Source organism: Erythrolamprus reginae, chromosome 1, assembly GCF_031021105.1.
Source record: "Erythrolamprus reginae isolate rEryReg1 chromosome 1, rEryReg1.hap1, whole genome shotgun sequence".
NCBI lineage: Eukaryota > Metazoa > Chordata > Lepidosauria > Squamata > Dipsadidae > Erythrolamprus > Erythrolamprus reginae.
Genome location: NC_091950.1, coordinates 226,639,794 through 226,651,936, shown reverse-complemented (window position 1 = coordinate 226,651,936; position 12,143 = coordinate 226,639,794). Strand labels below are relative to the sequence as shown.

Here is a 12,143-nt window from a genome sequence, read left to right as displayed (position 1 = left end):
TCTGAACATTACAGAAATGTTCCTGGAATACATACGTCTGTTTTGTTTATTTCAAATCTTTTTTGTGGAACCCAATATTGAATCATCTTAATGTTTGCTAAGTTTAACCTATATAATTTCAGATTTAAGAATTTAAAATAGAATAGAATGTTATTGGCCAAGTGTGATTGGACACTCAAGGAATTTGTATTGGTACATATGCTCTTAGCATACATAAAAGAAAATATATGTTCATCAAGAATAATAAGATACAACACTTAATGATTGTCTGTGTACAAATAAGCAATCAAATCATATTAGGAAGAAGTCAATATAAATTGTAAGGATAAAGCAATAAAGTTATAGTCATACAATAATTTGTGTATGGGTGATGGAAGCAATGAGATGAGTAATAGTAGTGCAGACTTAGTAAATAGTTGAGGGAATTATTTGTTTAGCAGAGTGATGGTGTTTAGGAAAATACTGTTCTTGTGTCTAGTTTTGGTGTGTGGTGCTCTATAGCATTGTTTTGAGGGTAGGAGTTGAAGCAGTTTGTGCCCAGGGTGTGAGGTGTCTAAATATTCTCATAGCCCTCTTTTCGACAGATACTGAATAGAAGGTAGGTTGTTAGCAGTTGTTTTTTCCTGCAGTTTTCTCCATCTATCCAAGTTGTCATGACATATGTCTTCTCCAAAAGTCTTAGAGATCTGGCTTTCCAAATAGCACCTTCATCTTCATGTATATTCTTTACCGTTTTGAAGCTTGGTATTTTCTTAACCTGATGACACTGCCATTTTCAACATCTTTATGCCAGCTTTGAAGGTATAACCCCCTCCTTCAATTAGGAGTATTTATGACATGGATACCAATAAGTATCCATGACATATGGGTTCTGAGTGCTGGTTCAGCTTCAACTTCACCAAGCACCTGAAAATAAATGGATCTGTTTTGTGACTGAGATATGTTCAGATGTTATATCTCAGAGGACCTCTCATGGACTATGAATGCTAATATGCTTGTGAAGAAGGCACAAAAGAGGCTGTACTTCATGAGAATGCTCAGGAAGATAAATTTATCTCAGCATCTACTGTTGTCCTACTATCGCAGCACCTGACATACAACATTCTAGCTTGGTATGAGAGCAGCTCTGTAGTGAACAAAAAAGCTCTACAGAGAATTATTAAAACTGCCCAGAACATCATTGGGCTCCAGCTACCTGCCTTGGATGACATCTTCACATCTTGCTGTTCTAGGAAGGTGCATACCATTCTCAAAGACTCTTCCCATCCTGCTTACAATCTCTTTGAACTGTTTCCTTCTGGCAGAAGATACAGAACAACTAGAACTTGGACCACACGTTTCCTGAATAGTTTTTATCCTAGAGCTATACTCGCACTTAACAAAGAACTAAAGGGTCACCATCAGTGAACTGTTGGACAATATTACTCGGTTTGTCATGTAGATGGTTGAGTGGTTCAGGGTGGGGAATTTGTAGTGGGTGGGACATTTTATTCTATTTTCTATTCTATTTTTATATTTACCTATTCTGATTTTATGTATGGTGGGACTGGTCTCTGGGTGTCACATGACTTTCGTTGCCAATGACAATTTGTTGTTTTGACAATGACAATTAATTTATTATTATTATTATTATTATTAGTAGTAGTAGTAGTAGTAGTAGTAGTATTAGTATAAGTATTAGTATTATTTGATGTTCCACATAGTGTTTAATTACTGGTTCTCTACTAATCCCATAAATCTTTGGTTGGAAAATAATAATAGGCAATTTCCAGTTTATTCAGCACACAATACACTCCTTATATTTAAACAAGAGCAAGCTATACACTCAGTATAGCTAGCAAAATATAGCCTGAAGTTTATTGGTTAAAAAACATTAAACTAGCAGTGACAGTTAAAAGAAGAGATGACAAAGAAACATGAATAATAGACAATATAATTTACACCATCTACTCTATATATTTATATAGAGAGATCAAAAGAGACAGAAATTTCCAAAGTACTGGAAATAATATTATGGTAAAATACCCAGACTAAAGGGAGTGGCCTTTGTTGTCCGGTTTTACTCCTTTTATGTAACAATGATAGAAAAGTGATGGAAAATTGGACACCAGATAATCCCTCTTCATTCTATATCATGAAAGAAACATTTTAGTGCATAGGGACAACATAATAAAGAACCAGAATTAATTAACCATTGATCAACTATCAATGGCCAATAAGGGTGCATGGTTACTTTGAGTAGTGCACATTGGAAATTGGGAAAGGGGGGGGACAGAGACAAGGCCAGAGGTGGGTTCCTCCCAGTTCGGACTGGTTCACTGAACCAGTAGCAAGCCGCTGGTGATATCACAATGATGTCATGGAACTGGTTCTGTTGGTGCCAGTCCACAGACAGCATAATCTTTTTTAAAAAAAATATTTTTTGTAATTTTTTTTTGAAAAAAAATTTGGGGGGGGATTCTTTTTCTGATTCTTTTCCCTTCTGTGCTTGCGCAGAAGCCAAGCTTCCATCACTGTGAATGTATCTTGGTTTTGGCTTTTTTTATTTCAATTTTTTGGGGGTACTGCGCATAAATGCCCATGAAGGCGCGTGCATATCCACGAGGAGTGGCCACATGGTGTAGGAGGAAGAGAACTGGCAGCAAGGTAAGTCAGAACCCATCCCTGAACAAGGCCATGTAATTACATATATGGCCTATGTAATAATAATAATAATAATAATAATAATAATAATAATAAATTAGATTTGTATGCCACCCCTCTCCAAAGATATATACATATCTACAACAGAAAACAAGCCTTGGGATATTTTAATGGGAATTTGGCATTGTTTTTTAAATACAGGAATGGCACTGCTAACATTCATTTTTAATTACATGGGTATCCTGAGAGGTTTATTAATGCTAGCCGATGATTAATCTTACAGATTGCTCTTTCATTTATTCTGAATAATTTGAAGAATTAAACAATAAAATATTCCTTGCCATTAGGAGCTTAGCTGGTTCTTTATTTATTAGTAATGTGAAATCCTTCCCTTGGAATTTCCTGTTGTATTCTTAACTTCCTAATTTATAAATGTTGTCCTATATTACCAGTGGCAACCGTTAAAGTCATTAGCATATATCAAACTATTTTGATTAGGGTCAATTAAGGTTTGGTCTTTCCCACTGTGACAGACTCAGATGACTTAGCATTTCCCGCCTCCGCCCCCCAATCACAAAAACTTGCACAGTGCCTCAAAATATGTTTGCTTTTGCTGACTTTCATGCAGAATATTTTAAGAATAAATTCAAAGAATCATAGCTCAAATTCTAATGATTATACTAGCATACTATGATTCTTCCTCCTGCAAATTTCATTTTATTCTGTTGTATCTTTTATTTCAAGCTGGTAAAATTGAAAATATATCACAGAAAGCCAGCTTTATGATATATATGTATATTCACCCACACAAAATGAAATATATATATCAAATACAAATATATATATATTTGTATTTGAGAAAAAAGGAAAACAAAAATGGAAAAAAGAAAAAAAATACAAAAAAGGAAGTTCTAGTTATAAGTGCAGCACATAACTTCAATTATAAATGTACAGTGGTACCTCTACTTAAGAACTTAATCATTCTGTAACCTGGTTCTTAAGTAGAACAATTTGTAAGTAGAAACAATTTTTCCCATAGGAATCAATATAAAAGCAAATAATGCGTGTAAACCCATTAGGAAAGAAATAAAAGCTCAGAATTTGGATGGGAGGAGGAGGAGGAAGAAGAGGAGGAGGACAGTCGCTGCTGAAGGAAGAAGGTGAGGTGAGGGGAATCAAAAAAATCCAAAACTTTAAGACTTAAAAAAAGAGGCATACTATTAAATGTCGATGCCCTTTTAGCACGTCAATCCACATTTACAGCTACCTCTTTTAACTCTGCAAGGGTTATGTACTGTACACACAAACAAAAACTGGATGGCAGACCATGCCAGCAGAGGTTGTGTTTCCTCTTAGGTTCTCCTCAAAGAAACAGTATTCTTATTCCGTTTGTTTGAACCTCAAGAGCAGGGGTCCCCAAACTTTTTACACAGTGGGCCAGTTCACTGTCCCTCAGACTGTTGGCGGGCCAGACTATAAAAAAACCCTATGAACAGATACTGCACATACCTTATTTAAAGTAAAAAACAAAATGGGAACAAATACAATATTTAAAATAAAGAAGTAATAAGTAATTAAGTAATTAATAATTAAGTAATAAAGTAATTTATACTTCTTTATTAACAAGTAAATTTAAACTGAAATCAACAAACTCCATTTCTCCTTCCTTCCTTCCTTCCCTCCCTCCTCTCCACTTCTCTCTTCCCTCTTCCTTTTCTCTCATTTGTTTCATTTTCCTCTCCCTCGTTCTTTCCCTCCATCATTTTCTCATTTTTCTCTTTCTCTCTCTCTCTCTCTGTCTCTTTCCATCTCTGCCTCTTCCTTTCTCTCGCCCTCTCTATCTCTCCCTCTTTCTCTTTCTTTTTTTCTCTCTGTCCCTCTCTCTTTCTCTTTCTCTCTCTCTCTCTTCTCTCTTTCTCTCATTCACCCTCTTTCTAACTCTCCCTCTTTGTATCTCTCACACTTTCTCTCTCCCCCCCTCTCTCTATTTCTCCCTTTCTCTCTCTCCTCTTCATTTCTCTCTCCCTCTCTATTTCTCCCTCTTTCTCTCTCTTATATCGATCGGTAAAATCTTGTGTGCTGCTGCGGGCCGGTTAAAAGACCTCAGGGGGCCGCATCCGGCCCGCGGGCCGTAGTTTGGGGACCGCTGCTCAAGAGTCTCAATGCCCATGGGAAGCACAAAAAGATAGACACCTACTGACTACTGTTTTGTACAATTCCCAAAATCATATATCTGTCTCTCCTGACAGACATTTATTGTGTTTCTGCCTACCAACTTCCCTAAACACACAGAAGAGAGATTTTCTGGACAAATTAATCCCAATAGATACAATTTAAGAAGCAATACATATTGATAAATTAATCTATTCCTGCAATCCTATGTACATTTGTGCAGGGTCCTTTGAGACAATTATATGTAGTATCAGCATGTTAGTATCATCTGAATTGGCATGGCTCTATAGTTATGTAGTCTGGAGCTGAAATGAATTGATAAGCAAATCCCACTACTGGGTTTTCAGGGGACAAATTTCAGAGAGAAGGAAGCCAATGATATTGAAAAGTTAGAACACTAAAGAACTGAGTTATACCCCACCCACAAACAAAACAAAACATATCTACTCTTGTATTTCCTTTCCTGCCAAATGCTATCAGGAAGGGCTTCCTTTTCCACCCCCTAACATCTGTGATCTCAGCTCATTCCCCCTCCTCATTTCCTTTGGGGCTTCAGAAACTAAAACCTGGGATGACCAGAGGCTATGGATTGTGTTCCATCAAAATGTGCAGAGTATTGGTTTAAAAGGTTTTCCTGAAAAAGTTACATCTCTGCATCCTAATATGGAAGATAAAAGTTTTTCTCACATAAATATTGTTGAAAGAATAGCTATATAACCTAATAATTCAAAAGGAGCCAGTACCTCTAATGACCTCATTCATTGTTGTATTATTTATTCATTAGGGAAGTGACACTGAAATGTTTCTTCCTGATTAAGATGATTTCTTTTTAATGAAAATGTTTAAATGTTCTGATAGGAAACTTTTATTTATTTTTAAGAACAAAGCAATTTTGTTTGTGTGTTAAATTCTCCATGTACTGATATTTAACAGTTAAATTGACTAGGTCAAAAAACATGTTCCAGATAAATTTCTAAAAATAACAGTGGGCCTTCTGACAATAAAAACTAAGTCAATTAGAACATTATTTTTTTCTTTGATTACATGGCCATCAAATAACATAGTGGCTGAACACCATCAAAACTGCCACCAGCCTAAGTATAGAAAAGTTCAAAGAAGTAGCGCAAGACAGGAAGACCTGGTCCATAGAATTGCTGAGTCAGACACGATTGAATGGATATCATCAACATCTATTTAATCATCATCATGCATACTTAAGTTATATTTATTTATTTTATTAAAAGAGAATAAGTCACACTGTAATAAATACCTGTATTTGATAATATGGTCAAATGATTTCTTCAAGAAATATTCAGACTTTTATTTGACAATAAGGACATATAAATATTATTAAATTAATGGAAAAATATTTCCAGTGATATATGAGTATGTTTCATGTGTCACTATATATTGAAAACTAATATTTATAGAAAAAACAAAGCAAGGACTAATAATTGGCATGTGCCAGTTCAGTTGATATATTCTAATACTGTGAGAATCACTATTCCCTACATATAGACTGGTAGTTGCCCAAAACTGACAATGTCTGCAGTAAAAAACCTAGGAACATCAGAAAAAGAGAAGTGTCATTGGTGGACCTTCCTCTTCTGAATACGCATTGTGGGATTTTATGCATATAGTAAAAAGGAAACATTTCTCCTTGTGTTCCCATATTTCTTTCACCATTTTGGCAAGTCAGAAGCCCCTGTATGGGTCCTTCTGCCAGCCAGCGTCATTAATATAGATGGTGGCAACATGAGGTCCATGGACTCCAATGGGCTCACAGATTACACTTTGGCTCCCATCAAGATTTTAAAATACTTGCGATTAAAATATAAATGGAAAATTAGCATTCTGCAAAACAGGGTACCAATATATACCATATCTTTATTTTCAAGAATGAAAAATAATATTCTCCATAGAGTAGAGCACAGTAGGAGTGTTCTGTCTGGGTTTTCCCAGACCTCAACACCAACTGAAAAAACAGCCAGACACTCTGGTAAAAGCCAAAAGTATTTTATAGCTGGAAAAAATAAGCACAAAGGAAAACCTGTCTTCACAACAGACAGGCTATAATACGTTACAGCAGGGTCCTGATGTCCAGTCAATCCCACAAGCTTCTTGCTGGCACCCCCCCCCCCAAGGTTTCAATAGTCCAAGGCACAAACCAGGATTGTAAGCCACCAAAGTTCACAGACAGGTCTCACGAATCTCCAAGATAAAACTCCACAAGCCAGGAAGGGTGGGTCCGCCTTTTAACCATTCCCAAGAGCACCACACCCAAACCCAGCTGTGACCTCTAATGCTGGAAATACTTAGCCAATTGAGTCCGTCTCTGATTAGCTCTCCTTTGTCGCATATCTATGATGTCTTGAGCATTTTCCCCTAAGGAATCCAGGCTGCTTGCTGGGGAGAGCTCCCCCTGGTGGGACTCTGGCTGTCCTTCTTCTTCAGCCTGGGATTCCTCTTCCTCGTCAGTCTGCACCTCCTGTTCCTCAGCCTCTCCCTCTGAGCTGGAAACCGACAGAAGGTCAGCCATTCCCGGAGGGGTCCCAGACTGAACCACAACAAGGAGTAGAGTAGAGTAGGAGTGGAGTGGAACGCAACGCAACGCAACAGAACCGTGAAAGTCTTCTAGTCCTGCTTCCTGCTGAACCAGGAGAACCTATACCATTTCAGGCAAGTGACTGTCTAGTCTCTTTTTAAAAAACCTCAAGTGCCGGAGAGCCCACAATTTCTGGAGGAAAGCTGTTCTACTGGTTAATTATCCTCACTGTTAGGAAGTTTTTCCTTAATTCCAGGTTGCTTCTCTCTTTCATTAGTTTCCAACTATTAATTCTTGTCCTCCTCCCTGGCGCTTTGGAGAATAATTTGACTCCCACTTCTTTGTGGCAGCCCTTCAAATAATGGAATATTGCTATCATGTAACCCCTAATTCTTCTTTACTTTATATTAGCCAGAACCAAAATCTGTGTTCTTCATATGGTTTAGTCTTCAGGCCTTTGATCATCTTAGTTGCTCTTCTCTGAACTTTTTCCAAAGTCTTAAAATCTTTTTTGTAGTATGGTGGCCAAAATTGGATGCAGTATTCCAGGTGTGGTCTTACTAGGTTTTGTAAAGCGGCACTAATACATCATATTATCTTGATTCTATACCTCTGTTTATGCAACCCAGGACTGTATTAGTTTTTTTGGCTGCTGCTGCACATTGCTGTCTCATATTCAAATTATCATCCACTAGGACTCTATGATCCTTCTCACAGTTACTGGTTTCTGAGCCAGATCTTGCCTAATTGATACTTTTGATTTTTCCCACCTAAATGTAAAGCTTTGCTTTTCTTGATATTAAAATTTATTTTGTTGGATAGGGCCCATTGTTCAACCTTGTCAAGATATTTTTGAATTCTGAGTTTATCTTCTGGAGTATTGGCTATACCTGTCAGTATAGTATATACCTGCAAATTTGTTGAGTTCCTCTTCTATTTCCTCCTGTAAGTCATTTATAAAGATATTGAAGAATACTGGTCCTAAGACAGAGCCTGGTGGTACCCCACCATTTACTTCTCTCCATGTGGATGTAGTACCATTAAGGACTACTTGTTGAGTACAGTTTGTCAGCCAGCTACAAATCCATCTGTGGTCATGTTGTCTCTTCCACATTTTTCTAGTTTACCAAGAAGTAGATTATGATCTTCTTTATCAAATGCCTAATCTAACTACAATCTAAATACAGTGATCCCTTGAGTTTCGCGATCTCGATCTTCGCGAAACGCTATATCGCGATTTTTAAAAAAAATTAATAAAAAAACCCCACTTCCGCGTTTGGCTTCAGGACTCAGCTGGGAAGCGGCTTGGAGGCTGGGAGGGGGGCGGAACGTCTTTGGCCCCTTAGCTCCTCCACCGAAAGAAAAGCATGGAGGCTGCCTCTCTCCTCCCATATTCCGCCCCCCTCCCAGCTTCCAAGCCGCATTCGCCTTCCTCCGCCACCACCAGCATCCAGCTCCTCCTCTGCTTCTCGCTCCGCCGAAAGAAAAGCATGGAGGCTGCCTCTCTCCTCCCATATTCCGCCCCCCTCCCAGCTTCCAAGCCGCATTCGCCTTCCTCCACCACCACCAGCATCCAGCTCCTCTGCTTCTCGCTCCGCCGAAAGAAAAGCATGGAGGCTGCCTCTCTCCTCCCATATTCCGCCCCCCTCCCAGCTTCCAGGCCGCCACCCGGCTGTCATTTTGTAGAGAAGCGAGAAGCGGAGGAAGAGCTGGATGCTGATGGTGGCGGAGGAAGGCGAATGCGGCTTGGAGGGGGGCGGAATATGGGAGGACCTCTTCCACGCACCCCCGCCGCCGCCAGCCTCCGCGCCGCCGCCCGGCTGTCATTTTGTAGAGAAGCGAGAAGCGGAGGAAGAGTTGGATGCTGGTGGTGGCGGAGGAAGGCGAATGCGGCTTGGAGGGGGGCGGAATACGGGAGGAGAGAGGCAGCCTCCACGCTTTCCTTTTGGAGGAAGAGCTAAGTGGCCAGAGAAAGGGATCAATGTAAAAGCGCCGCTGGGCTGGGAACGTCTTTGGCCAATTAGCCAAAGAAAGAAAAGCGTGGATGCTGCCTCCCTCCTCCTCCCATATTCCGTCCCCCTCCTAGTTTCCAGGCCACCGCCAGGCTGTCATTTTGTAGAGAAGGGAGAAGCGGAGGAAGAGCTGGATGCTGGTGGTGGCGGAGGAAGGCGAATGCGTCCCGGAGCCTCCCGAACCCCGAACTTTTGCCGAACTTCCGGGTTCGGGAGGCTGCTGGGAAGCCCCCCTGCCCGGCTGTCACCTTTTAAAACAGCCCCCGGGCTGTTTTAAAAGGTGACAGCCGGGCGGCAGCGGTTTTTTGCGTTTGTTTTTTTGTTGTTGCACGGATTAATTGACTTTACATTGTTTCCTATGGGAAACAATGTTTCGTCTTACGAACCTTTCATGTTACGAACCTCCCCCTGGAACCAATTAGGTTCGTATCTTGAGGTTCCACGGTACAGTAATGTGACTGCACTTCCTCTTTTTGTTGATCTGTTTCTTTTGAACAATTTGTATCCATCCATCAGTACATTCCAATCATGGATTTTATCTCACCAAGTTCTGTAATGGCAACTACATCATACCTACCCTTGTGTACTGTTGCTTATAGTTCCCCAAGCTTTCAGTATTGCTTTCTTGTTTGTTCCCCAAGCTTTCAGTATTTGTATATCAGCATTTAACACTTTCACGCCTCTCCATGGGTATATTTCCTGTATCTCTTAGTTGTCAATTGACTTTTTCTTTTTTTCTCATCACTCCCTACCTCATGGTTTGATTTGTTTTCTTGGGATTTCTGACTGTTTTTGTGTTGTAAAGACTGGTCACTCTTCCCCTTCAATTTTGGTTTAAAGCCCTTCTGATGAGCCTGACCAGTCTTTATTTCAAAATAAATTTATCCTCCCAGGATTTAAAAAAAGAAAAGGCAATAATGACCCTTGTAAATGCAAGGGACAAAGTTACCTGTTGTTTTCTGATAAATGAGTACTGTATTTACAGAGGTCTGAAAATCCAGTTCCAGATTATTTTGTTTTCTCTCAAGAAGCTGTTAATCTGCATGTCTGGGATTGGTTCATCTGTATTTTAATCCTACCTATTAATATTTAATTCCAGATTCCTATACCAAATTTTCCATTTCAGTGATTAAAAAACCCGAATTGATTAAAATAATAGTATTTTTAATTCAACAAGATGCTGGCACTCACACGAGCTCCTTTTTCTGGAAAACATTCACAGCGTCCACTGCAGTCTCTCCCTTCACATGGTCCGGTATAGGACTTTCCTCCCTGAAAAACAAGAGACACATTCAAAAGTTCAATAAAACTGACAATAGGAAAAACAATTAAAAATACAACTGAAACAGGAATAGATTTAAATGACAGCGTATAAATACAGGTAGTCCTTAATTTATAATTAAAACTGAGCCCAAAATTAATGTTGCAAAATTTGTGAGAAATGAAAAATTTGTTAAGCACGTTTTGTCATGTTTCTTGCCACGGTTGTTAAGTGAATCACTGCAATTGTTAAATTAGTAACATGGTTGTTACTAAAGCTTGTTGTTACATGGCTTCCTTATTGACTTTGCTTGTCAAAGGGTCACAAAAGGGTATCACATGACCCCAGGACACTGCATCAGTCATAAATATAAACCAATTGTCAAGCTCTGAATGTAAATCACGTGACCATGGTGATACTGCAACAGTCATAAGTTTGAAAAATGATCTTAAGTCACTTTTCTCTGTGCTTTTGTAACTACAAAAAGTCACTAAGCATACTGTTGTAAGTTGAGCACTACCTGTAATATCTATTTGACAAGAAACAGATAAAAAGGTTAAAAAGATTAATGTACATATTCTGAAATAAATCTAATTTGCACAGTCAGAAAACAAACTAATCACTGCCCCAACAACACTTCTCAAAAACTTCACCTGCGAGACAGGTGAGATGTGAAAGGCTGATTTAGTCTGGTGGAAATAGGTGCTACACAGAAGCAACCATATCCAGGAGGTTAAGTCACTCTAATTTTGCCTTTCAAGGAGTCAGGCAACTTGAAAATGGTTTCAAAATAAAGCAGCACTTCAAAGGTCTGCACAGTCACAGTATCAAAAATGGATGCACTTAGAGCAATCTTGACACAAATATAAAGAGATATCACTGCTTTGGTATCAACAAACTTATTTACAATGTCTGCAAAGGAGGGGGAATGACAAAAACAGCACCATAATCCTGTATATGTAAACTCCACTTTATCTTATTAAATCATACACATGTGTAATAGGATGGAGTATTTTTGATGCTTATTGTCTATCCTGTGAACACCTCTGTATAGTCCTATCCTGTATGGATTTGTCCAGTCTCATTTTAAAATTCTCAGTTAAACGTTTTATTCTGAGCAAGTGAGCACAACTGAAGATTCAACATAGGGATACAGCTGCTCATATTTTAATTTTTAAAGATTAAAAAATTAAAATTAAAATTTAAAGACCTATTTTATGACTCAGCAGAATTATTGGAAATAAAGATTATGCTTAAAGATGATCTTTTTTTCTTTCATCATGTAACTCATAATTTAATTTCATCATGTATACTTAGGCAAGGAAAGTGAAACATTTCTGGACTGAAGTAGACCCAATCTACAGGTGCTTTTAAATAGTAATATGAATTGAATGAAATGCCTCTTACTCTCAAGAATGTATGCTTGAGGCTTCTACATACATTCCCTATGTAGTGACAAGCCTCTGTCTCCATGGAGACTTTCCACTTGATGGAAGACTTTGATTTTCCT

General features: G+C 38.7%; 1 protein-coding gene across 3 annotated transcripts in view; it reads right to left on the bottom strand.

Moving 5' to 3' along the window:
- Window positions 1-12,143, bottom strand: part of COL4A2 (collagen type IV alpha 2 chain) — a 206,614-nt gene that overhangs the window by 131,586 nt on the left and 62,885 nt on the right. For all 3 annotated transcript variants that reach the window (XM_070732373.1, XM_070732371.1, XM_070732372.1), the window contains one exon: window positions 10,564-10,644. In XM_070732373.1, the coding sequence (XP_070588474.1) occupies window positions 10,564-10,644 (81 nt within the window). The remainder of the gene's footprint in view (window positions 1-10,563; window positions 10,645-12,143) is intronic.